Source organism: Trachurus trachurus (assembly GCF_905171665.1).
Source record: "Trachurus trachurus genome assembly, chromosome: 16".
NCBI lineage: Eukaryota > Metazoa > Chordata > Actinopteri > Carangiformes > Carangidae > Trachurus > Trachurus trachurus.
Genome location: NC_139902.1, coordinates 29,418,948 through 29,446,685, shown reverse-complemented (window position 1 = coordinate 29,446,685; position 27,738 = coordinate 29,418,948). Strand labels below are relative to the sequence as shown.

The 27,738-nt window shown below is 39.9% G+C and overlaps 1 protein-coding gene across 1 annotated transcript; it reads left to right on the top strand.

Moving 5' to 3' along the window:
• The first annotated feature begins 4,860 nt into the window (after nt 1–4,860).
• LOC310998725 (cathepsin K-like) lies at nt 4,861–26,342 on the top strand. The gene is made up of 8 exons (XM_083988899.1): nt 4,861–4,973; nt 7,284–7,407; nt 12,249–12,371; nt 15,091–15,243; nt 21,446–21,664; nt 23,560–23,725; nt 25,261–25,369; nt 25,563–26,342. Exons 2-8 carry the CDS (start codon nt 7,285–7,287, stop codon nt 25,660–25,662), a joined length of 993 nt encoding a protein of 330 aa, XP_083845025.1. The 5' UTR covers nt 4,861–4,973; nt 7,284; the 3' UTR covers nt 25,663–26,342.
• Nucleotides 26,343–27,738: the final 1,396 nt, after the last annotated feature.

The window sequence follows — 27,738 nt, the reverse complement described above, 5'->3', positions numbered from 1 at the left end:
GTGTAGATTGTTGTTTCACGTGATTCTCGGAGAAGTCGGAGATTTTTTTCAGAAAAGAAGCTCCAGTGCAGGAACAGGGCAAGCTAAGCTAACAGGCTAAAGGAAAGAAACCGAATAATCAATGAAAAATATTTTCACCTTTATTGAATAACAATTTGATTCACAGTTTAGAGGCTACTGTCAGCTACCAGTCACTATTAAAGTGAAATGCTTTATGTCGTGTTTGTCTGCATGATTGGCATTTGGAAATGCCTCAAATGTCATCATGACAACTCCACTATATTTGTTTCAATCGGGCTTTGCAAAACATAACTTTAAGTGATTATTTTCATTACAAGGAAAAAAAGTATTATGGCGTTGTTCCTGCAGCATTTCTTATCTGTTAAATGTAGCCTATATTTTGCTTTTTAAATTGTAATAATTTTCATATTTGTCTATAGTAGCCTACATCCTTTAGCAACACTTCATGACAACCTCAGTGTGTGACAGTGAAAAACATTCACACATCCTGAAAAGAGCCGCTCAAACTACGTCTTGATCACTTCCCGTTTTCCCCCTTCCCCCCTGACTCTAAGCTTGGGATGGGGAAAAAAAAAAGACAACGCAGTCTAATCTGCTGGAATCAAAACAAGCCTTTAAAACCTCTTTGGTGTCTGCTGCACTAATCTCTGAACTGGTCAGTGAAAAGTGCACACAGTTCAGCGCGGGATTGAAAGCCTCTCGGCCTCTCTCAGCAGATTGGCAGCGGACAAGAACCTGGATGAGGTCCGATGTTTTCTGCCGCTTAAACACAATTCATTTGAAGAGGGAACAGCAGCATTAGTCTTACGTAATCTGTCCCCGAGGGAGTCATTATATGGATCGGGGGGTGGGGGGGGTGCATATAGAAAATGGGATGTCACTCGGGTTCCTCTCTGCAGTGCCGCACCGCTGTGATGTAATATTACTTCTTGTTATTACGGCGGGAGAGCCATCCCCGTGATGCTCTGAGTCAGCGGGTTGATCATATGACAGGAGCAGCAGAGCATCCTGGGAGTGCAGCTGGGTTTTTTTCTTCTTTTTGTGGTGAGGTTTTGACATGGTATGTGTTGAAATGGGAAACAGATGTGGCTCCAAAACAAAAAAAAGAGAGGAGAAGGAGAAGAAAGAAGGAATTCACAGACTAGTCAGTCGAACTGGGCTTTGGGTTTTTACGTTTCAGTTCACGCAACCACGTCAGATTGGAGCGAAAAAATCAATGGCAACAATAAGATAATGGCTCCCGCCGCCGCTGCCGCTCACATCACAGCGGTGTGGGATTATAGAAATGCTTTCTCAACATCAGCCCATATAGAGATATTAATAGATTTTCTAACACTCTGGATAAAAATAGAGCCATCGACCGATGGGTAACCACCTTAGTCAGGAGTATTGGATTATAAATCTATCTTTCATCAAGCCCCCACACGCACACACACACACACACATTCGCACACAGGTCACGACCCCGCTGCCTGATGGTATGTTCACCGGGTTCTTGGATGATAGATCAGTGGAGACACTATCGTCCATGAGTCTCATTATCTAAAGTGACCATATAGGAATGAAGAGGACAAGTCTTAAAGGAGCTTAAGATGCTGGGTGGATCCTGATGAGCAGATCCTTCAGGGAGGGGAAAAAAAGAGAGAGAGAGAAGAAGGAAGAGCCATCGATCAGGTAGATAGCGAGCTGTCAGGGATGAGAGGCTGCGCCGGGAGCTGCACTTAACACAACCACAGATCTCATCACAGTGTGGCCGACTGGACTGGAGAGACTGATCTTCTTTAGGTGTTTGGAGCTTCAACGTTAGACCTGCACCTACAACAACACACAGCAGGTGGAGGATGCATTAGGAAAAGAGGCTGAGAGGTTCAAACTACGGCCTCTAGAGGCAGAAATGTTCTTTACTGATGATGTTCCTGGTTTTCCACATTATGAAAAACAACATGTCATGTTGCAGAAGTGGATCATTCCTCCCTTCAGGGTTTTCATCACACACTTCCTGGGTCAGATGTGATTCTGGTGAATTCTTGTATCTAACACTAACAGATACAAGTTGTTGTGAAATTGAATAAACTGAGTCATTTTGCAGACTCTGTGAGTTTTCTCCTCCTGCACCAGTGTTACGCTCTGATTTACTTTTTTTTCCCACTCATCACTCGAGGCCACGTACAGTGCTGCTGAACAGCAAAAAGAAGTTCAGCAGTAGCTCAACAAAACAGAATTTAAAGGTCCATTGTGTAGGAATTCCTCCCATCTTGCTGCGGTTTTCGTGAATAGATAACAGGAGAAGTTACACAATGTCCCTTTCAGATGAGATGAGATTGACTTTATTGATCCCAGGCTGCAAAATGACTGTGTTACAACAGCAGGCATATGACAGACAATGCAAATAGAAGACATTTTTGTATAAGAACATATATCAAATGTAAAGAATAGTGTATAAAAAATAGATAATACATGTTGTTTAGATTCAAATCCGGTCAGTTTTGGATCATGATTATCAGTGTATGTACCTACAGTATGGACCATGCACTTCATGCCCAAGACAAATTTCCCTGAATGGGACAATAGAGTAAATCTTATCTTATCTTCTTACAGCGACAAAGCACTAGCAGCCTACAAGGAAAAAATGTCAAATAATGATTTGATTTCGGGGGTTTTTTCTGTTCCTGTTTTGCTTTATCTGAAGTTCAATTATTCACCTGCCCTTCCTTAAATCAGATTTAGTTCAATTATTCATCCGTCCTTCCTTAATTCAGATTTAGTGCATTACGTCCTTTCATGGCTAATACAATATTAGACTTTATTAAGCCTGCAGTCAATGTCACTGAGATCACATTTTCTTCTCCATTGTGACGTTTTATCTGCAGGATCTTGTGCACTGCTGCCAGACGATCAGCCGATTGGACAACTGCACTAATGAGAAGGTGTAAAGATGTTTCCGAGAAATGCATGGTGAGTGTTTATCTCAGAGGTTACAGCAGAGAAGTCACAAGATTCATCCACACTATGCCAATACTCTAGCCTGGCTATTACCAGACCTCATCTCAATAGATTGAGATTCGGTTTGGGAACCACCCGTTTATTTTTTCGTATTTGAGGCGTGGTTTACGAAAGCCCAGAGCTGTCTATTGGGCGCTACAAATGTCTATCAAATGCGTCTGTACGTAGCTTAGCCAATCGTATCAATCATACCCAATGACGTATGTAGTGCGACAGAAATCCGTTGAGGAAAAAACCGCTAAACGTTGCTATTTTTTCAAAATAAACTACGGTCTAAACTACTTAAAACACTTTCTAACACTGCATCAAAAGGTAAAGCATCTGCCGCCATGTTGGATCGACAAGCTAATTTATCAACAAAGTCGCTTTGGTGTGTCGCCATCGTCTTGTCCCCTGGTCTGTGATTGGCTCCCTTGTTGAGGGAAAAATTGGGTCCATGGTATACCCAGGCTACCAAAACTCTGTAATAAGACAAAGTCCTGACCCCGAGGGAAAAGAACGAAGCGTCAAAACTATTGGGGTCCATGAAATCATAACAAATATTATAATTTAATATATTAATATGATATTAAACCATGTTTAACCCATTGATGGCATCATGGGAAACATGACGTGAAGTCAATGCGCTCTGCAAAAAAAACAAAAAACATCATGTCGTCTATATGTTTGTTCTATTTTACATGAATGAGTAACCAGCCTATGTCTCACTGGACATATGAGCTACACGGGACGCTCTTTATATTTAGACGGGTGACTACATGTGCCAGTCTGCTGCAGGAGTCACCTGACATGTTCATATATACACGCAGACCTGACACATGAAGCTGTTGACTGAGTGAAAGAGGAAGTGCGGTGCACGTCGTCCACCATTGACCAGAAGTGAGCAGAGCAGACATGATGGCACACGTTATAATTATGGATCAGGCCTGGAGGGAAACTTCCTTCAATGACTCGATCCATTAGACACAATGTCTTACTAATATTGTTTTATAGTGTTTTTCCAATGCACAATCCACAGTTATTTATAATAAAACACATAAACATTTTAGTTTTAGATGTTTTGTCCTCGATGTTCACTCACGCTTTTGGAGATTTTCTAGAAATCTGTGTTAAACCAAATGTTTCACTTTGTAATATAAAAAACAAACCAAAAAAACAAAGCCCCATTAATTTTTCATCTGGGAACTTTGTAGATGTGTACTGTTAGTTTTTGTAACCGTGCATGAGGTTGTAAAAGTCTCGCTTTATTTCCTTATTTATCACAAAAGAACACATTCCTTTAGATATTTAGCACAGAGATTGTGTGAAGCTTTTTTTCTGCTTCTGCTGCTGCTGCTGCTGCGGATGTTTTGAGGGCGAACCAACGTGAAAAACACAATCGCCGAAACGCTTCATCATCATTAGTAAAGTTATTAGTTGTTTTTTTTGCTGTTACATGTCAGAAGTTATAGATCACAGCCAGAAACACAACAACGCCGGCTCGTGTTTGACAAAGGTCTGATGAATAATACAAGCTGTGTCTGAGGTTTGAATGGGAATAAAATCCAAGTTGTTTTTTATTAAAAATTCAAGAGCCTTCCTCCCCCTCCTCCTCCTCCTCTTCTTCTTAAACTTCTTCTTTTTCTTACAAGTCGTGGCCCAGACTCAGCGTTCAGCCGCCGTGAGGTTTTTCTGTTCAGACACGTAATCTGACACCTGACATCATCTGGTTCGGGGATCTTTGCCACTTTGAGTGAAACCAGATGTGATTACCCGGCATGGAAAAAAAAAGAAAAAGACTCCTCCTCCTTCTCCTCCTTCTCCTTCCTCAGACCTGGAACTCCCATTGTACTTCCTGAAAACCCCAAAGCAATATAAACTCACACACTGACCTACTTCGGCAGCAGAAGGTGGACGGCGCCAGACTCAGTGGACTTCACCAGAACTCTTTGACTTTTTTGCACCTAAAGGTAAAAGTTTGTTGTTTGTTTGGTTTGTCTGGTGGTTTCATGCTGCAGAGGAGTTTTATTTTATTTATTTTTTTTACTTTCAGTTCTGTCTGTTCCTCCTGAGCTTGTAGAGCCGGTTAAATCAGTTTGAACGGATTAGAAAAGGACGGCTGCGGATGTTTTGTACTTCAGGTAAATCAATCTGGGTGTAACTGAGCTGAGCTGAACAGACCCGCACCGGTACAGAACTCACTTCTCTTAGACTTACAGACTTTAAGTTTCTTTATTTTTCCAGCTAAGAAAGTAATCAGCCTTAGTGGCTCTGTGAGATTAGATTAGAGAATGATTGTGACCCGGTTGCACCTTTTGATTGGAGGATTTCTGGGAAGTTGGCTGCAGTTTTATCTCAGAGTGTGCATGGGAAATTTACAACAAAAGACATATTATTTTTTAGAATATGATCACAAATATTTATGCTTTGTGCAAACATCCATCTCTAAATCCTGCAGAAACTCTCAGCGGGAGAGTTCCTTCCTGTGACTCATCATGCACACGCTGTTGCAGTAAACTGTGTGACTTATTTGCATACAGACCATGAGACCCTGCTATGTAAATCAAGGCGTTTAGTTCACATCACCCGGGGGTGAAGCCGTGGCGGTGCTGCTGGTGGATGTAATAATCCTGGTGTGTAGGAAGCAGAGACGGTGAGGCAGCAGCTCTCAAAGTTGAAGGAAACTGTATTTTTGTTGCTGTTGTTGTTTTTCTGCTTCAACCGCGCAGGTCAGACGCCCTTTACTGGAAGAGACGGGTGCTGCTAATGCAGATTAGAAAAGCAGGATGTAGTGAAACAGCAGGGAGAGGCTGATGAAAGACAGATGGACAGAAAGCAGAGGGAGGTGAAGGTGGAGAAGAGGAGGCCTCAGTCTGCACACAGACGGTTTTATCTGCAGAGGTTATTCAGCTTGACTCTCCGTGTCGGGGCTGCTACTGATACGTCTGGTATGAAACAGCTCACAGACGACATCATTATCCACAAATTCAGTCGTCTTTTATAGAAGGACAAGAGTATTTTTTTAACCAGACTGTGTGGAAACTGATCTCAGAGCAGCAGTTGTTTGGTTTTTCAGCCACTTGTGGACTGCACTGCCAGGTTTTTCCTCCAAAATCAATCAAGCTTTCATGGAAAAGAAATCCCACAGAGGAATGTGGCGTCAGTCACCACCAGCTAGGTTTCATTTCATAGCTCCTGCTTTATTTAAACAGGTTTCTCTCCTGCAACAAGCTCCCAGCTCTTGGTATCAGGTTAAATCAGGTCTCACACAGACCTGAGCACTGGTTTGTTGTGAATTAATACAGTATAAAACATTCGGTATCACTTTACAATAAGGGTCCCTTAATTAACGTTAGTACATTACATTATTAAGCATTAATATATAAACTAATGTGTTAATTAATGCTGAGTAATGCATACATAATGATAACTAATTACATTATTCAACTTTTATTATTACTTAATTTATTAACTAACTTTGAGTAGTCAACATTAATTAACTGCTTACTAATAGGCTACATTAATTATTGTGCTTCCTAATCCTAAGTAATACATAATAATGATTGTTAATATATGAAGAGTTCATTTGCAAAAGCAGATAACTCCGTTTTTAAAAAACTCTAGAAAATCTTCATTTTTTAATTTTTATTTACATAAGGCAATATCAGTTAAACCAAAGTTGAGTGACTTTGAGATGTAACAAAACAGACATATCTCAAAAAAATAAAGTTTTATTGAAAACAACACTATGCAAAGAATAATTACAAAGCCTCAGCTCATTTTTTTCAAAATGGCACTTATCTGCTTTTGCAAATGAACTCTTCATATCTATATATATCTATATATTAATTAATGCTTAATAATGTACTAACTAATGTTAATTAAAGCAGATGTAAGCGGAATATTTGTGTTAATATAAGTCTTAAATAGTTGTATCTTCCGACAGCAATCACTTCTATAGAGTGTTTGGTCCGAAACACGGGTCTGTCAGTCACTCTGCTCTGCTCTGAGCCGAGTAGAAAACTTTCCTTGTATCCTACCACCTTTATCCAATGAGGAGAGAGAACGGCATAAAGGGGCGGTCCTCTCTGTGTGTGCAGCCAAGGGATGCGCCCGAATGTGGTGACGTAGGGACGAGGGCGGGGACTGCTAACTCCATCGGCTGACAAAAAGTTATAGCCAAAACCACCGGATCGCTTACTTCTGCTTTAAGGGACCCTTATTGTAAAGTGTTACCAAACATTCAGTTGTGTGAATGTGTGTGTTTCTGTTCTTTCCAGGATGTTGTCGTACGTGTGTGTGCTGCTGCTGGCGGCCTCAGCTCTGGGTCACCTGGATCAAGCTTCTCTGGACGGCCAATGGGAGCAGTGGAAGATGACACACCAGAGAGAGTACAACGCCCTGGTGAGTGTCAGCACAAGGAGTTTATGATGCAAAAGTAAGAAAAAGCAGAAAAGATCATTGTTTCAGTTCAAAATCAGATTGTTAAACCTGAAGTGAAAGTGAAACCAGCCTGCTGTGGCATGTAGATTGGACTTTGTTCGAGCCAAGCTCCAGGTGCTTGTGGTTTTTTAATAAAAGTTCACCAGGCTCAGTGAGTAGACAGTTGGTCATATCTTAAACCACAAAGCTTCCACTTCTCTCTTCTGTATCGACAGTTTTCTAGTCTCACATGAGTTGTTTCATTCTGAGAAAAAAGCATGATTGCACAACTTCTGGACAGACAGAGGACTGTACTTATTTCTAAGCTGCATAGTTGAGTGCACTGCAAAAACTCTACATCTAACCAAGAATATTTGTCTTATTTCTAGTCAAAACAAATCTCATTATACTTAAAATAAGACTCATCACATAAAAAGTAGCTTGTTTTTAGACACTTTTTACGTCTTTCAAGTATATTTTCACTTGAAATAAGTAGAAAAATCTGAGAGTGGAGCAAGTTTTTCATTGGCAGATTTTCTACTTATTTCATGTGAAAATGTGTTTGAAACAAGTGAAAATGATCTAAAAACAAGTTTAAGTTTTAGGTGATGAGTCTCATTCTAAATGGAAAGAGATTAGTTTGAGACATTTTGACAAGAAATAAGACAAATATTCTTGGAAAGATTTTGAGTTTTTGCAGTGTGAATCCTTGTTGCTCGTGTGGTGAAACTCCGTGTTTCATTCCTATCAATCTGATCTGTACAAAACAAAGTAAAGAAAACACAGTGCTTTTTTTTTTTTTGTTTTTATTCTTGGACGTTTCTGCAGAACGAGTTTTTCTTTTGCTGAAGTTTATTAAATAGATTCAACAATAAGGCAGAGTGGCAGGAGGAAAGATCATAGTGACATTAATGGGGAACGATGTCAAAGTTTCATTCCAGCTGCAGTCTCAGTTTGTTTTATAGCAGTCTGTGCATTTATCTGCTGTCTCTTCCCATCAGCCTCTGTTTGTTCCCTCCTCTCTCTCTCTCTCTCTCTCTGTCTCTTTGTGCTTCAGTGAGTTTCTCAACGTGGACATGTTTGTGTTTGACTCACTGTCTGTCTACATCTGACTCAATTTATCGGACAGTCAGTGTTGGACTGTCTGGTGGATATTTATTAGAGAGGATGATGCAGACCTGCAGAGGGAACATTAAACAAAACAAATGTTCCTTGTAGGAGTTACAAAGGAACTCGACGTCGGTACCGAATCTCCATCTGCACCGTCGTTATCGCTCTGTCACTCAAGTGTCGTATAGATGATCGAAACAGCTCATCACTGCTTTGTTTATTTCAAGGATTAAAGGGGATAGTTCACCCAAAATTGAAATTTCACCCTCATGTCGACTAATAAAGGGCTGGGAGAAGTTTCAGAGTCCTCCGTGGCTTCTCTGAGTTACAGGGGGTCTCGGCGTAGCAGTGCATGTCCATATAACGGTTGCAAATGGATACCAACTGTCTTCGTAACAAGAAGACACACCAAAAAACATCCAAATACCTCCATGCTGCTCGTATGTAAACGTCTTGTATTGAAGCCCCAAAATGCGAAATTGTCCCGAATTTTTTTTTAATAAATCTATATTTCAAGCTTGTTTTTAGCGGAAGCTCCTCTTCCCGGTTCGTCCAAATTTGACGAACCGGGAAGAGGAGCTTCCGCTAAAAACAAGCTTGAAATTTATTTTTTTTCGGGACAATTTCGCATTTCAGGGCTTCAATACAAGACAGACATTACATACGAGTAGCATGGAGGTATTTGGATGTTTTTTGGTGTGTCTTTTTGTTACGAAGACAGTTGGTATCCATTTGCAACCGTTATATGGACATGCACTGCTACACCGAGACCCCCTGTAACTCAGAGAAGCCACGGAGGACTCTGAAACTTCTCCCAGCCCTTATTAGTCAACATGAGGGTGAGTAGATAATGAGATGAGAAATTTCAATTTTGGGTGAACTATCCCTTTAAAACAGAGGTAGGGATTTATTGCTGACTGTAAAATCAACAAATATAAAAACCATCGGCCCTGAAAGAAGAGAATATAAAGTACATAGTTTTACTTCAAGAAAAACATCATTGGGAAATTATCTAAAGAACTGAAGTTGCACTGTAAAAAATCACCTGCTGAAGTTTGGCTTGTTTTTATTTGGGAATAAAAGTGCATCATCGACAAATTACTGATTATTACTGGTTATAGTCACTGCAACTGGAAAATATGAAATGTTTAGGTTTTGGTGTTTTCCAGAGGCTAAAATAGTAAAAACTGCTGACCCATGTTGAGGTCTTTTCATAGCTGAACTGCTGCAGAGGAGTTTCTACTGTTGACAGATGGAAGGATCAAAAAAGTGGATTAATCCCGTCTCCAATGGATTCTGTTTGTACAGTCCAACAAATAGACTTTTCTTTTCCACAATAGGCTATATTGGGTTTTTTTTTTTTTGCAACCAAATGTTGTTGCTGCCAAGATTGTTTCCCTGATAACATTTTTGGAGTGTAGAATAAAAACAAAAGAGAAGAGACTGGGATTCGTGTCCACAAACGTGTCACATCTGTTCCACTGTTGAGGTTGTAGATTTTAAAGCTATAGCTAGAATAAAAAAGTAATAACACTTGAGATGTTACAAATAGATATTGCATTGCATTACTGTAGGAAAACATGTTTCTTTCAAATCAGCAGCTCCAAATTTGTAGGAAACGTTGAGACGAGCAGCGTATTTAGAGGTGGTTCTGTAACACCCATTTCAACATTTTCAGTTCTATAGCAATTAGAATTAATGAATCAAATCATCAAACCATTTCTGATTGGACAGCAGCCGTCTGTATCGTCATGGCTGCATCACTTTTATTTGAGCAGGAAGAAAAAGATACTGAGCGACCAAGATGTTTGTAGGATTTGTCCACAAGCCAGAGCAGCTCCTCGCTCTCTACAAGTGTGTGAGTGTTACCTAAGATAATTAACAGTGAATCTCTGCAGCATATGTTTTCCTTAGACGGGCTGCGTATATTGTAAACGCTGAGGGACACGCAGTCGACTAGAAAAGCGAGTGATATACGGCAGAGCAGCAACGGGCCTGGCCGCGCCGGGCCGGCACTGGTTGCTCTACTTCCGTGTTTTGGCCCGGAGTGGAAACGAGACAGATGGAGTTTAGAGAAGCTGAAAAGTAAAGCAGGACACGCACAATGAGAATTTACTTTACTTCATCTTTCTCATCTCCAGCCAGTATTTAATTCAGAAAAAAAAGAGTTCATTCTCAAAAGGCCGCAGACCCACTTTACTCTGTCTCCGAAGAATCAGGTCCGACGGACAGTGATGCGTTTCCTTTTTTCTAAAATTCTTGTTCCTTTCTTTCTTTTTTCTTTTTTTTAGTTATTTGTTTTTGTCTATTCATTTCCTGGATGGAGGGAAATGTAGTTTAGCTGGTGTTGTAGGACAGACGCCTGCAAAATTGACTTCCTGGATGTTCAGTGAGCATCTGTCATCCCCTCACTCTTCACCTCCAGCCAGAGGTCACCGCTTCACAGCTGTGTGTGTGTGTGTGTGTGTGGTTTGTAATGGTGCATGTGCAGTATGTTGTTTTGTTTCTATTTGGACACCATACATTTATGCATTTGCATGTATGTGTGTTTGTGTGTGTGCGTTCATATGATGATTATGTGCTGTTTATTTATATCTATGTGTAGTCAGCAGAAAAGACACTACCTCTCTCTCTGTCTCTCTCTTTCTCTCTCTCTCTCTCTTTAATCACTTTTCCTCTATTTCAACCTTCCTTGAACTGACATCATTGTAATAGAATCAGCCGCCTCGCATGATTTGCATTTTCCATTACAGGAAAGGATGGAAAATAATGATCATAGTTATGCTAATGAGTGTTAAGACCATGAATACTAAGCACACTGTTGGATGTGTTTAGGTAACCAAGCATGAGACTGTATCTGAGTCCCATAATGCATCTGTACAAGCAGCACCGATGTCATATAAATGCAAAGTCACTGTCTGACACATCGGCGCTGATGGGATGTCAATACAAATATAAATCACAATGGGATTGGACAGTTTAGTTGTGTGTGTACAAGCTGCAGTAGGAAGGAGGATTGTTGTGTGAGTGTGCACTGATTTAATTGGCCTAATTAATGAAATGGGGCAGCTCTCTGTCTTTGCTAATTAAAATGTAAATTTGTTCTATTTGCCCAGATTCATTTCTTTCCACTGTCAGGTGTTAGAGCAGAACTAAAACTTCAGACTGATGTGTAGGTGACATTCATGTATCACAAGGACCAGCATGCACTTGGGGGGGGGGGGGGGGGGGGGGGGGGTGGATCCTCAGGTGTTTAAAAAGTAAAGTCCTCATGATTTCATAAGCTGCACAGTGTTTTATAGATCCTCATTTTGTCATTAAAATTCCCAAAAAGCTCATCATTGTTTGAGGTAGTGATTTATCGCTGACTGTAAAAATCAATCAAATAAACACCATCCATCCTAAAAGAGGGAGTGTGAATTACATTGTTTTTGAATATTAAGTGGATAAGCTTTACTTAAAGAGAAAACAAAGTTTAAAACATATGACGTGTGTTGGGCAGCTGAAGTGTGGCTACGTTTATTCGTGCATAACGGTGCATCGTCAGCGTATTGACTGATTAATAGCAACGACTGGAAAGCCTGTTCACCATAAAGCTTTAGATAATCTGTTTATTTTCTGCATTTTGAAGGTTAAATGTCAAAAAGGGACAATTTCAAAGCTCTAAAGATTTTTTTAAAAAGTAAAAAAAAAATGTTGTGTTTTTGTGTCAGGATGAGGAGGGGATCCGTCGGGCCATCTGGGAGAAGAACATGCGCATGATCGAAGCCCACAACGAGGAGGCGGCGCTGGGCATCCACTCCTACGAGCTGGGGATGAACCACCTGGGAGACATGGTGAGTTCAGGGACAGATCGTGTCCTTTTCTATCAAACATTAACCCTCCTGATATGAATTTCACCTTTTAACCCTTTAACGCCCACTTTTTAAGGTGTTAATCCCATGTAGAGTAGGGATGCACCGAATATTCGGTAACCGAATATATTCGGCCGAATATTGCAAAAAAAAAGCAACATTCGGTGGAATGAGTGAAAAGCAAGGCCGAATATTAAAAAAAGTCGGGACCCCACGTGGGGTCGCCTGAAATTCAAATGAGGTCGCCTGAAATGTCTAGTAGCCTAATTGATTAATTAAAAAAAATCTGACCAAGAAAGGTTAGGAACCACTGTTTTAAAAGACACTTGGTTTTTTTTTGGAATGTACTTGCATAGATCTTTCAGCACTCACAATGGGCCGATATAGGCCTCAATGAAAAACTTTATATAACTTGTTGTGCTTTTTTGATGAGCAACGGCAACTGGAATATTCAAAAACTGTCAGAATAGTCAATAAACATTTACTTTCTTTGAAAATTAAGTTTAAAAAAATATTTTATTTAAAAACTTTATAACCACTTTCGGTATTCGGTATTATTTGGTTATTCGGCCAAGTGTTTTGATTTTATTCAGTATTCGACTTCGGCCAAAAAATGCCATTCGGTGCACCCCTAATGTAGAGTGTAATAGTGGAAGACAATCGATAGGGGATGACCTCATGGCATTGTGACCATCTTGAAAAACATGAATACCATGATAAGGAGCAGGAAGTTCACCAGTATCCAGAACCAATCAAGTCACTGTTCCCGCTCTTCTTCTATCGTTCGTATCACTTTGCTCGGCCCAGCTGCTGCCGTGCCAACGCTGAGGCAGCTGTCTCAGGTTAATGAGGTAAAAAATGACCAACTGCCACCACGACGTAGACCGACGATGCAGCTTCTAACTAACATTTGTTTAGATTATTGTCTCTGTTCATCATCAGAAAACAGTGAAGGTGATTTCTTCACACTGCAAAAACTCAAAATCTTTCCAAGAATATTTGTCTTATTTCTTGTAAAAAATGTCTCATTTCTAGTCAAAACTAAACTCTATAAGACTCATCACCTAAAAATGAACTTGTTTTAAGATCATTTTCATTTGTTTCAAACTAATTTTCACTTGAAATAAGTAGAAAAATCTGCCAGTGAAAGCAGGTTTTTTGTGCTTGTAATAAGAAAGAAAAACTTGCTCCACTATCAGATTTTTCTACTTATTTCAAGTGAAAATCTGCTTGAAAGAAGTAAAAAGTGTCTAAAAACAAGCTACTTTTAATGTGATGAGTCTTATTTTAAGTATAATGAGATTGTTTTGATTAGAAATTAGACATTTTGACTAGAAATAAGATTTTGTCTTAGTTTCAGTTTGCAAATATATGCAACAACAAAAAAAGCATCATATTTAGACTGTGGAGGAGTTGAGAAGCAGCAAATGTTGCAAAAACCTATCAATTAATAGATAATTGCTTCATCAGAGCAAAGTCTTGGTGCATTCAGATCATAAACTGAGGTGCGGATGCCAGAAGAAACATTAACACATGTCTCACATTCATTAGCGAAGCTCACATCGTGCCGTTTTCCCACAGTGTCACACATTAAACCAAAAAGTGTTTCATTTTTCAGGAAGAGTGTGAGTCACAGAAAATCAGCCGCTAAGTGTCAAATATGTTCTTGTTATTTTATTTTATTTTATTTATTTATTTATTTTCACTTCAGGCTTTTTAGCTGCTGTCGTGTTTGTTTTCTGCATCAGCTGCATCAGCTGCAGACGCTGACATGTGCTTAGACACAGACGCCGACGCCGCCGCGAGCAAACAATCAAGTGGGAAACAAGATATGTGCACGGGTGCTCGGGCTTATTCATTAGCTACACATCCAGAATCTGGATAAATGATCATAGTGTCGGGGTTTTTTGTTGCAGGAACAGGTGGCTGAGAAATGAAGGATGAGTTTCTGTTTTGTTTTTATTACTTTTATTGGAGGCACTTAAGTGAAATTAACAGATGGTGGTGTATTTCTTCCTTTAATGATCTTTCTGCTCGGAGACTGAACCGTGATGAAAACGCTGCTGCTTATTATCACTTAGCGGTCTAACAGGGACAGACAGGAAACAAAAGAGAAGTCAGATGCATTGATTCCTTCTCTGCTCTACATCTCTCTCTCTGTCATTGTTCTGTGAATCTTTTCTTTGCACTGTTGCACCTCGTGTTGCGCCGCGCCGCCTCCTGACCTTTGTGCAGCACTTAAAAAAAAAAAGAACTGTGTCAAACCGGTTTCTTCATGAAATACTTTTCATCCTCCGCCACCCTGCTGAGTCAAATCCTGCCTCTCTCATATCTTCTTTTACTCGCTTCGTCTTAAGTCTAAAAATAAATCCCCCCTGCCCCACCCTCTCCCCTCATCTTCTCTTGTTCTTGCCCCAAAACATTTTTTTATCTCACAGGATTATTCCAGGAAATAAGGGAAAGTTTTTTTTTTTCACACCATCCACTGTCAGCACAATACAACCTGGATCCGTTAACCTCTGCTCTCTCCGTTTGCTCGTTAATGTTTTTGATCTACACTCAGCTGCCCGCCTGCTGTCGCTGGTTTTTTTTTGTTTTTGTAGTGAAGTAAAGTGCAGACTCAGCAGCAGCAGCACTAATGACCAGAAACAGGATGCAGTGTAAGTGTAGGCTAACATTGACTCCATCTGTGTTTATGCAGACGTCAGAGGAAGTGACCAACAAGATGACCGGCCTGCAGATTCCCCTCAACCGCGATCGCAGCTTCACCCTGGCCATGGACGACCGAGTGTCCAAGATCCCCAAGTCCGTGGACTACCGCAAGAAGGGCATGGTGACCCCGGTGAAGGACCAGGTCAGTCAGACAACAAAGACACACTTACTTACTCTGCATGCAGCGTTTGAAAACTTTCAGACTTTGTTGCTCTTTTGGCAGCTCTGAATTTATTTGGTGTTAATCAATGACGGTGGATCATGGCGTCGATCATAGTGATGAACCCACAGAGAATAATCAGCAGCTCACTCACCTCGCAGCGACTTTCAGATCATCGTTGTTGATTTACAGAATGTGAACCTGCTGCAGAGAGATGTTGATTAGCTCATTAGGAAACTGCAGACAGAAAAACATCGTGACTCGCTGTTGAACACAGTGAGGCGTTCAGAGGCTAAAGGTCAAAACATTTCGCTGGTGGTGGAGCAGGTGGAGACCAAACACGGAGCAAAAACCAGCACAAAAATATGATAATAGACATATACTTGATTTCCACATGTACATGTAAAACTAAATATACATTTAATGTATATAAAACATTAACAAATACATTTGAAACCAAGAAATAAGGACTAATATCTTAGCACATATGTCTGTTTATAAGACCTACCTAAATATTTCCATCCCAGCGTTTGTCCATATATATATAAACAGTAGAGTCCAAACATGAATACGGTAATATGAAGAACAACATGTTTAAGATAGATTAGAGCAGTGGTTCTCAACTAGTCTCACTCTGGGATCCACATTTTCCCATGGTCATTAAGTCGCGACCCACTTTTATAGAATTCAAACCAAGATTTTTTTTTTTAAAGCCTTTAAAAACTCGTTTTGCTCTTTATTGAGCAAAGTGCATTTCAGAGCACATGAATGAAACTGAGGAGGACCATTGCAACTGCATGTGTTCACATGACGCGTGCCTTTCAATATATGTTATTTTTCAAAATAAAAGACATGTCTAACATCAGATGAGCATTAAATATTATTTACCTTTTTGACCAGCTGTCCGCGACCCATCCAGAACGGGTCGCGACCCACTTTTGGGTCCCGACCCACCAGTTGAGAACCACTGGATTAGAGAAAACCTAAAGAAACATCTAGAATGTATATATTTGTTGTTTATAAAACACAAGGTTACAACATGTTATACTAAATTTTAAAAACAACATATAGATATTACAATATGTTTTGTACAATTTGTATTTGAGTGTTAAATATATATTATAAAAACTTAAATGTTATATGTGATGGCAATATATCTCCTTATAAGCTGCACATATGACAACAATACTCTTGATTTAAGGCCGTATTATATTACATTCCTCTATGGAAATATTGACTTGAGTTATCAGAGAGTTGTCAGGGATGTAATTCAGATAAATGCTTATGTAACAGTTTGTTAACACGTCGTGTCAGAGTGATGATATGTAAATATTGAGCTCGCAGCTCGTTTCTTTTATCACCGTCATGATCAGTTCTTTCAGGTTTAAACAGCAGAACTAATTAGAGCTGAGCTGGAGGTACGTGGCTGTTATTATGGGCAGACGAACCTGTTGGTTGTAACTGAGAAACTGCAGCGCAGGGAAATAAGACAATGAACAAAACGAAGACTCAGAGTGAGTTTGTTTGACTTGAAGTTCTGTGTCAGAGTTCATAGGATCATAGAGTTCATAAAACAGGAAGGAGCTGTTAAAAGGGAAGTTGTTGTATTTTTGTAGCTGTCATGTTCCTGTGGATCAGCGTTTCTGGAAACTGAAATACAAAGTTGTAAAAAAAAAAAAAAGAAGGTTCCCGTTCGGCTTTTGACATGTGATCATGTTCAGCCTGGAACAAGAAAAAGTTTCCACAAAGAAAAACCTCATTGATTTCTGAGAGGAAATGTGGCCGAGGTTCAAAAAAACATGAAAAACAACTTAATTATGTAGAAATCTGTCAAAATTTAAGGTGTTTTTTTTCTCCTGTTGGCCCTGTAGGAGTGTGTGACCTCCTCAGTGTCGTCTCTTTATCTCTAAAAAACCTGAAACCCTGACACGTCGAACTAACACTTCGTCTTTTTGACTTCTTTAAACATCGTCCTTGCACTTATTTAACAGATGTACTGTAGTATTTAACATCCGTACACCAAGGTTTCCTGCTGCACTGTGTCCTAAAGCGTCTCTCAAGTGAATAAATGTAAATGAGGGGAATATTTTCATTTGTAGCCTTGAAAAAGAGAAGATTTCAGGAAACTCATCCAGTCTCTAGTGAATGAAGACGGTCACATAACTTGCCGGAGGAAACAGGCCCAGCCAGGCCTCAGCTCTAATTGACTTGGACAACAAAGGAATGAGTTTGATTATTGGATGTAATTAGTCATTAGCAGCGTGTGGGACAGACGGGGCCGTGTTTTATGTAAACATGAGCTGAGCAGGACAGGAAGTGGATAGACAGACTGAAATATGGAGCATCTGTGCTCCGGCTCGGAGGCTCGTTAGCAGCACGGTGATGTCATGTTATCTAATGAACACACAGGGATGATACTCTGATGTTTGATTTAATGTTTATTTTACCTTTTTTTATAGTTTCAGTAAGTTTTTTTATTTATCTGTTTAATTTTTTCATTTATTTGCGGTGTCAAGTTGACTTTTAGTGTTCTGGCAAATAGAAAAAGACGTTTTTTTTATATATTTTTTCAATTGATTTTTCAACTGAAAATAGTTGGTAAATTAAATCAAATTGAATTAATTTAAAATTTAAAGGTCCATTTTTATTTTCATCTTAATTAGATACTTATTTAATACAATGGTTTGTTGTATGTATGAATGAATTAATTTATATTTATTTACGTGTCGTGCACCAATTAAGGCGCCCAGCCTATAAGGGCTTACAAGACACATTATCATCATATTTAGACACCAAACAAAATCATCAGAGCACAGACAAAACCAAACAAAAACAAAAACCACATGGAATTCACATAAATAATTCACTTTTTCTTTTTGACCAGGCACTTTTTATGAAAGTAGCTATAGTAAAGACTTCTTTTCTGAAGAACCATTCCAACTTTACCTCATCATCAATTTAATTTCAGTGTAAATAGCTAATTTTGTTTATATAGCTATACCTGTCATGTATAAATATACAATAATGGTGCTCAGGATGTCTTTTATTGACTTATATTTTTAGTTTTTATGGCAAACTAAAACACCTAACATTGTTTTTCTGTAGAAGTCTGCTGCCGAGACAAAATATTCAAATATTTTCATAGATAACATTATTTTATACTTGGAATCAAGATTTTACTGCAAATTAATACAACTGTTATAGTTTTTACTACCACCACCACTGTACCATTATATTCAGTAGAGGCATAACTTCATGGTGATTTATGCTGTAGCTGTGACCATAGTGAGTTTGTGCAGAGGACACCGTCGCCCCCTGGTGGTTGCCGCTCCGCCTGCAGCTGTAAACAGGATTTATTGAGCCGTCCTTCAGCTTCCTGTTGCCCATGAATTATTCAGCAGTGCTGGCTGCTCTCTGCTGCTGCATACTAACAGCTCTGCTGCTTCCTCCTCGCCTCCTCTTCTGATGACTGAATTGTCTTTTGATGTTTTGTTTTGTTTCGACTCCGCCAGATCTCGGTCGCCCCCGGGTGACCTGAAGTGATTACTCGTTTACAAAGTTTTTTAATTGGAGAAAGTCGGAGCAGCAGAATGTCAGAGTGTTTTTTCCTCCGGGAGGAGCAGCAGAGGTTTCTGCTCAAATCCGGCAGAGACGTTAGCTACAGTCAGGCATCGACTCTAATTGAGTTTTAGTGCTTCAGATGGAGAGAGGCCGAAGATCTGACACACTCATATTTCCCTCTATACAATGTTGAATTAGAAAAAACAAACATTTTTATGGCCCTTAAAAAGCTGGTTTCATCTGGTGGCAGAAATAAACATCATATCCAAGTGTTAATGTGGGCAATGGCTGCAGATGTTGACACCTGGCTGCAGGTATCATCTCCCATTCATTCCTGGTTCATCCCAAAGCTGTTCATCCACATTACTGGGAGAAGCATCTCTTTATACCTGGCTGTGGTCATGCTGGGTCATCGTCAATGCCATTTTCAGCTTGGGGCCCATTCAAACAAAGAAATATCCAACTGTTGGTTTCATATGTAGATGAAACCAACAGTTTCTTTAATAGATAGATAGATAGATAGATAGATAGATAGATAGATAGATAGATAGATAGATAGATAGATAGATAGATAGATAGAAGATAGATAGATGAATTTATTTGTCCTTTACAAGGAAAATTGTTTTCACCATTACGTACAAACAGCCTCGAGAAGTGCAAATTATACATTCCCACATTTCATACACCACAAATACATAGGGACATAAAAACATAAGACCCCGCACCCCACATTTACATGTACATTCCCCATGGTTATGTTCTTTTCATTGTCTTATTTAATTCAGCTATGGCAGATAAAGAGTGGCTTCTTTCTCCTTTCCTAAGTCTACAATAAGATAAAGTTTCTCTGTATGATGTCGTATTAACACAGAGGGACTGAATCCATAGTCCACATGTCAGTACACGATGTATATTTAAGGTGGAACACCAGAGCTCCTGTGTTAGTGATTGCATTTCCACCTTAAAATTACTCAGAAAAGACATCTAGCATAAATGTAATTGTAATGACATGAGCTTTAAAGACCTTATTGCTGATACACTGGACTCAGTAGGTATAACATGTTGTTATTTTATATCATATGTTTGATATAATACAATGAGGTCATTATACAGAAGATGTCATCATCATGTGATGTTCACGTGAGACAAAGCAGCTCATGTATGTACTTGTAGCTGTGTATTGTACACAATGTTCCCAGCAGCAGCCTGTTCAATCACCAACTTCCTGCTGCTCAACAGCATCGTTGTTAAAAAAAATTGTCCAAGTCTGCCCCCTGGTGGACGGAGAGGAGAAGACACAACCTGCCTCCTCCTCCTCCTCTTCCTCTTCACCTCCCATCACAGTTTGATTTCCTGCAGGCTTGACGAGGTGTTAATGAGGTGTTTAGTTGCTCTCTGCAGGCTCCGTACATCTGTGATTCAGTCACTAATGAGTCACTGATCTGTCGTTTTTCCCTCTCACCTCATTCTGCTCTTGTTTTAAACACCTTTCATCTATTCATTCTCTAAACTCTCATCGGAAACAGGTCCAGGGTTTGTTTAGTTTAGTTTAGTTTATTGGTTTAATAAGGGACAGTGTGCAATTACATTAATCATTTAAAGGAAAAAATGAAAAGATGGTTGCACCAGATACAATACACAGAATACAAGCTATTATACGAAGATGAGGCATTCATTTTTCTTTCTCAGACTCTTCCCGTCTTTCCCATGAATGACATGTTAGTAGAGTATAAACCCAGTAGAGCTCTGAGATCTACTGACTCGGGTCAGATAGTGGAGCAGAGTTCAAACCAGACATGGTGAAGCTGCATTTAGCTGTTATGCTGCTCACAAGTGGAACAAAATACCAGCAGAACTGAAATCAGACCCAACTGTAAGCACTTTTAAATCCAGGTTAAAAACATTTCTCTTCACGTGCTTATAGCTGAGAACTTAAAACTTTATCTATTTTCTTTTATTTTACTTTTATTTGCTCTTGCTTTTGCGTTCACTCTGTTTTTAGTGTTTTGTTTGTTTTTATTCTGTTTTATGCTTCTTCTTTTTTTAATGTTTTGTCTCATGTAAAGCACATTGAGTTGCCCTGGTATGAAATGTGCTATATAAGCGACACCATCACATTACCCCAATTCTCCGCACTTTACACTGGCTTCCTGTCTCTTTTAGAATTCATTTTAAAATTTGACTTATTGTTTTTAAGTGCCTGAATGACCTGGCACCGTCCTGTTCTTCACCATGCCCCCCGAGCACTGAGGTCTGCTAATCAGCTGCTCTTAACCATACCGAGAGCAAAACTAAAAACTTCTCTGTGGTGACCCCGACGTTGTGGAACAGCCTACCTCTGCATATTAGGACTGCACAAACACTCAAGCACTTTAAATCTCTTTTAAAAACTCATCTCTTTTCCTCGGCATTTTAGTTTTATATGTCTTCACTCTTGTTTTATTGTTTTATTGCATGTCTTATTGTAGCTACATTACCTGTATCCCATCTAGTTTTATTGCCACTAGTTTTGCTTGTGTGTTTTATTGTACAGCACTTAAATGTGCTATATAAATAAATATGTATTGTATTATTGTATATAAATAAAGATGTCTTACCTTGCCTTTCCCTCCCGTCCCTCCAGGGCTCCTGCGGCTCCTGCTGGGCCTTCAGCTCGGCCGGCGCCCTGGAGGGCCAGCTGGCCAAGCAGACGGGTCAGCTGCTGGACCTCAGTCCTCAGAACCTGGTGGACTGCGTCAAGGAGAACGACGGCTGCGGCGGCGGCTACATGACCAACGCCTTCAAGTACGTGGAGGACAACGGAGGCATCGACTCCGAGGCCGTCTACCCCTACGTCGGACAGGTGAGCAAGACGCTGCCACGCTGATTTGTTTATTTTTTATTTATTTATTTGCACAATAAGAAAAGACAATTACAAAAAACTGAAATTAAACAAAAATAGTAAGTGCGGGAGAGGTTAAAAACCCTATGGGTTTATACAGGGTAGATACAGGAATCTTGAAGTTAATTTAAATACCTTTTTAAGACTTTTTCAAGACCTTATCAATATTTTTTAATACCTCACCGCCACTTTAAACATTCACATCAATGACACTTTTAACTTAACAGTTTTAGTTTGTCATTAAGACTGTAGACCACTTACAACAGAATTCAAAATAGGCTGGGATAATAAATCAAAGGAAAAGTTTATCAAAAAAGAAATATTGCTCAACTCACAAAAACTACAATCACGACAGTCATGACATGTGCTTCAGCTCGTTTGATTTTGTTTCTAGTAGGGCTGTAGCCGATATCCAAGTACTCGCTCGACTTGGGCGGCATCCGAGTGCCATTTCCCTACTCGGATTCCTTCAAAATTTAAGACTTTTTATAATGTCGTGAAAAGACTTTTTAATACTTTTCAAGACCCCGCGGATACCCTGTTATAAAATAGGGGTCAGTGGGTCAGTTCCTGTCCAGTCAAACTTCCAGTCATCTCTGTGACCTATCGTGCGTCTCATGACTGTGGTAAAGCATCAACAGGAACTTGTGTTTTTCTGTCTTTTGTGTGTTCTTATTTGTTTCTTTGTTCCTGTTTCGAACTGGCTTCTTTTTTTTGACACATGGTTGTAGTCGCTTGAAGTCAGACCGATGTGGTCGGGGCTGACACAAGATTTAGATTTTATTTTCCATTTCTTTGTTCCACCAAAATTGTACAATTTTCCAGATGACACAAGTTTAAATAGAAACAAAATGCTGGTTTAAAGGGATGGTTCAACATTTTGGCAAATTGGCCCATTGCCATAATCCCTATAGCCATAGCAGTAGATTCGTTACCTTTAATTGTCGGTGCAAGCTATTTTTAGAACGGCGGAGCAGAGCCGCGAGCTGCTCAGAGCTACACTACGGAGGCTCATGGGATTTCTTGGTTTCCCTCATCAAACTCATCAAATACACAATCCAACAACTCCACAACGCTCTGGTGGACAAGTTGTGACCTGCACATTCACCACGCTATGAGATAATAACAGAACGTTACCAGACAGAGTTGTTTAAGAGGGAAATTCATGTAAAACCACTGATGCACGTTGCCTTCAGGGACAGTTTTTCAGCAAGCAGTCTCTGCATTTACCTCTAAAACGACTATCCCTTTAAGCTAAACAGCTGCTGATGGTTTGAAAGCGACAACCAAAGTGCAAACAAAACAAAAAAGAAAGAATAGAAATGACCACAACTCGACAGATTCAGACTGAAACCAAAGTGGTAAACAGTTCCTCAATGACGATCACGTGCGGCCTGATCTCACGGCACCTAAACGCATCGTTCCCAGCAGCGAACACGAGATTGAATCAGCAGCAGGAGCCTTAAATAAAAAATAAAAGCAAACACAGTTTAGTCATGAAGTGGTGAGAGGAGGAAGTAGAAGGGCTTATTAATGATTGACGGCTGCTGTCGAGCAGGAATCTACTGTGGCACATGACGGTAAAATCACGAGTCAATGAAACATACATGACATCACCAAACAGCACAAAAATACTCCATTGGTTTTGATAGAAGACAATTAAAAGCAGCAAATTCTCAACTTTGAGATCCTGAACATCAACTGTTTGGTATCGTTTCGGCCTGAAAACTGATCTTTCAGTTTGAGCCACCGCTGCTGCTATCATCTGGAAAAGACCATTTCCAGCTCCTGTTTGTTTGTGTGATCTTTGTTCAGAGACTAAAAACATTTCCTGTGTTCTCTGGTCTCGTCTGCAGGACCAGCCCTGCCGCTACAACTCGTCGGGCATGGCGGTTCAGTGCCGAGGCTACAAAGAAATCCCAGAGGGCAACGAGCACGCTCTGGCTGTTGCTCTGTTTAAAGTGGGTCCAGTGTCCGTGGGCATCGACGCCGGGCAGAGCACCTTCCAGTTCTACCAGAGAGGTCAGTGAAGCGCTCAGATGTGTTCAAGTTTGGCTGTTTTTGTGTTTTTCAGGGCCTGTGATGAAAAGAATGTGATTAAAAAAGGCAAATTGCTTTGTTATTATAGTCAGTTGTGCTGTTTCGGTGCAGTTATGAGCTGGTTCTGGCGCTTTAAAGGAGGCTTGGACTCTTTCTAATGTAGGGAATGATAATAATTACAATCCTGCACACAAAAAATGTTCAGAAATGTAAATTTTTACTGCAGTCGACTCTAAAACCTTCACTGTTTAAGTATCCCCGGGGCTGGTTTGTGAAGAATTTCAGCCAAAATTACAAAGAAAATGGCCATTTCAAATGTTTTTCTCATAGCGGCTGATCTCCAAGGTCTTTTCATGATCTCTTAAAGTTTTATATTCTTTTCCTGAAGCAGCGTTCAAGAGCAAATTGGCCTTAAGTGCTGCATCTTCAGTGCTGAGGACGATGCTTGAATGCACTCACAGAATAGAAAAGCTGGTTTTAAACGTGCACACCATTTGTCCATTGTCAAACAGGAGAGGAAAACCAGACTAATGGGGGCAAATAGAGCTCCTGATGGCCCTTCATATTGGTGCATTTCCACAATGACAACTATGAACAACCTTAAACCTTCAATGAAGACTCTACACAATGAACTACTCCAAGAAACATCTAGAAATTGTAGTGCCTACCAATCTGGAGTGGGTTTCTTTAAAGGTTTCAGATCATCAGGGTCTTAGTTAATATTATCATTTCTACTGTGAATATATACAAGCAAAACTAAGGTTTGGATAGAAAATGACAAATGACAATTATAAACCCCCTTAAACCTCCAATAAAGACTGTATATAGTAAACTGTTTCTGCCCCAAACCCAATCATCCTGCATGTGGGGAATTCAAGGAACACCGGAAATTATACCACCCACTAATCTGCAGTTGGTTTCTACCATAAATACCATGTGAGCAAAGCTGGTCTTTGGTTTCAAATCTGACCATCGAGCGTGTTAAGGGTCTTAAAGGGGACATATTATGGAAATATCACTTTTTGAAGGCTCTTTAACATATATCTAGGTGTTTGTTTTGCCTTCCGGCCTCCAAAATGTGAGAACTGACAAAAACATCAGTAGTTTTCAGGCTCCCTTGGTAGAAATCCATGTGGTTTTACGAGCTGTTTCCTCAGTTGTCTAACAATGATGTCATTAGTTTTCAAATTTGCATAACACCACCCCTACCTGTGAGTACAGGTACAGGTAGAAGGAGCGGGGCAAGCAGTGGCTCATTTGCATTTAAAGGGACAGGCACTGAAACCAGCCGTTCTGAACAGGGCTGTTTAGAGAGGATGAAAAGAGCTGTGATGTTTGATCCTTGTGGTATTTTGACCAAAGCATGTCACAAACATGTCTTTAAGAACTATTTTAATTCATGGAAAAGGGGCAGAATATGTCTCCTTTAAACCAGAGTTTGGACCTTCATGCAGGGACATACTGTACTGTAAGACGACTGAACACTGAAAACACCGTCCTCTTCTTTTCTGTCTCAGGTGTTTACTACGACCCCAACTGCAACAAAGAGGACATCAATCACGCCGTGCTGGCGGTCGGCTACGGAGTCAACTCCAAGGGCAAGAAGTTCTGGATCGTCAAGAACAGGTGGGTCACGACTCACGACACGTCACGTCACCTTGTCTGAGCGCTGAGAGGCAGCAGGTGGCGGCCGAAATGAAAACCACACGCTGTCGGTCTGATGACACAAACTGACGACGACACCAGGCGATCACTCAACTGTCTGTCTCTCTTTTTTCTTTTCTTTTTCTGTCTTCCTTCCTTCTCTTCTCTCTGACAGCTGGAGCGAGGGCTGGGGCAACAAGGGCTACATCCTGATGGCACGTAACCGTGGCAACCTCTGCGGCATCGCCAACCTCGCCAGCTACCCCATCGTGTGAGAGAAAAAAAGGTCGGAGGAGGAAGAGGAGGAAGACGGAGGCTCGGCTCAGAAGAGTTCCTTTCAAATCTACAGAAACCAGCAGCAAAGAAAATGTTTTTTTATTTTTAAAATTAAAATCTGACGTCGTGTGATTTGGAAAACAACAACTCATCTGGGATCAGGAAGGTTAAAAACATAACTCGGACTCTTGGATTGAAGCGTCTTCATGTCGGTTATCTCGCAGCGCTCTGAGCCCCTCGAGTCTTTTTCCAGTTTTATCTCCAGAGCAGCAGCAGACGTCCACTCCACAAACCTCAGTGCCAAGTTCATCCACCAGACCCACAGTGTTTGGCTGAGAGAGTCTGGTTTTGATTACTCTGTGTGTGTTTGTGTGTTTGTGTGTGTGGGTGTATATGTGTGTGGGTATGGGTGTGTGTGTGTGTGTGTGTGTGTGTGAAAACGAATTAAAATTTTAAAACTTGAGTGTGACAGGAAACATTGCTGGGCGATGGGAGTTCCTCCATTTCCTGTTTGATGCTGAGTCACTTCCCTTTAAAATCCAACACAGTGTTTCAGGTCCTTGTCAAACTTTTTTGTTGTTGTTGTTTGTTGTCGTTTTGTTCAGCACTTTTCTGATGATCAAACTGTAACACTGATGTTTTCTATGAGATCGAATAAAAGTTTCATTTTGAATTTCAACTTGAATTTTCAATTTCATGTGGATTTTTTATTTATCTTTAATGATAAATGAAGGGAAACGTGGAGGAAACCAGTCATTTTCACTGCCACACATGCAGATCAACAACAAACTAGTGACGACTGATATGAACCAGCAAAAAACCTGCACATTGTTAGTTTAAAGGTGCAGTGTGTAAAATGGGGGGAACACCGTCACATCCAGTGTACAGCCTCCCGTCGAAAATAACGGTGGCCTCCAAGGACAAAAAAACTGGGAGTATTTCAGGGGCATGGAGCGATGAGGTGAAGATCTAAACCATTTAACGATATGTCTGCTATTTCCTACTCCTTCTTCTTTCCCTCCGCCCTTCGTTGGTTTATTTATGCATGTGAAACTTGTGAAACGTGCTCTCTGGTTGGCAAGATGGCGAAGACCCTTGCTACATGTAGGTATAAAAGAATAATTATAAGGCTACGAAAACCAAACAAGTTTTATTTTATAGCGATTATACACTTATACAAATATAATAATGGGTAGTAGTATATTCAGATTTTGCCAATAAACCTTGTCAATTATTACACACACTGGACCTTTAACAGTTCAGTATGAACATGAGCATGTAATTTCCAGAATATTAGATCTGGAATAAAAACATTGTTAATTCTCATGTTTACAAATCATAATGATAATAAAATTCTAAATACTGAAAACTATAAGTAAAAAAAAAAACGGATAATTAATAATAGATAAACAACCATGACCTTATATATAACCATATAACACAGAAGTGTATCTGTCTAACAACTGGCCAGCTGCCATCACATGTAGATAGATAGATAGATAGATAGATAGATAGATAGATAGATAGATAGATAGATAGATAGATAGATAGATAGATAGATAGATAGATAGATAGATAGATAGATTTACTTTATTAATCCCGAAGGAAATTCATGTGATGATCTTTGACCTTCCTCATCCTCACCTACACATCTGTCCGACAGCTGCTGCTGCTGTTGACTGGATGTTACTGAGACGTCTGCAGCTCCACAGAGAGACAGAGCAGCTCCTAACGTTCATGTTGTTGGTGGTGGATTTGACCTCTCTGACCTTTTCCTGCTGCGCCACAGAAATTCACTTCTACTCTGGAAATATTCATATTATTCTTGTAAAAATCACTCCCCTCAGTCCAGAGATGTTTTTAATTTCCATTTTACACCTTCTGGACAAACAGTTTTTACTGTTTTATAATAAAAAGTGTGTTTCATCCTTTTTTTTTGGAAGTGTATTTCACTGTTCAGCCTGTAGGGGGCACTGTTAAGGTTTAGATTTAGTTTTTTTTTTTTATCCAAATATAATTGTTCTGTTTTAATGTCTTTAGTTTGGTAAATATAAAATAATGCTTTCTCCCACATC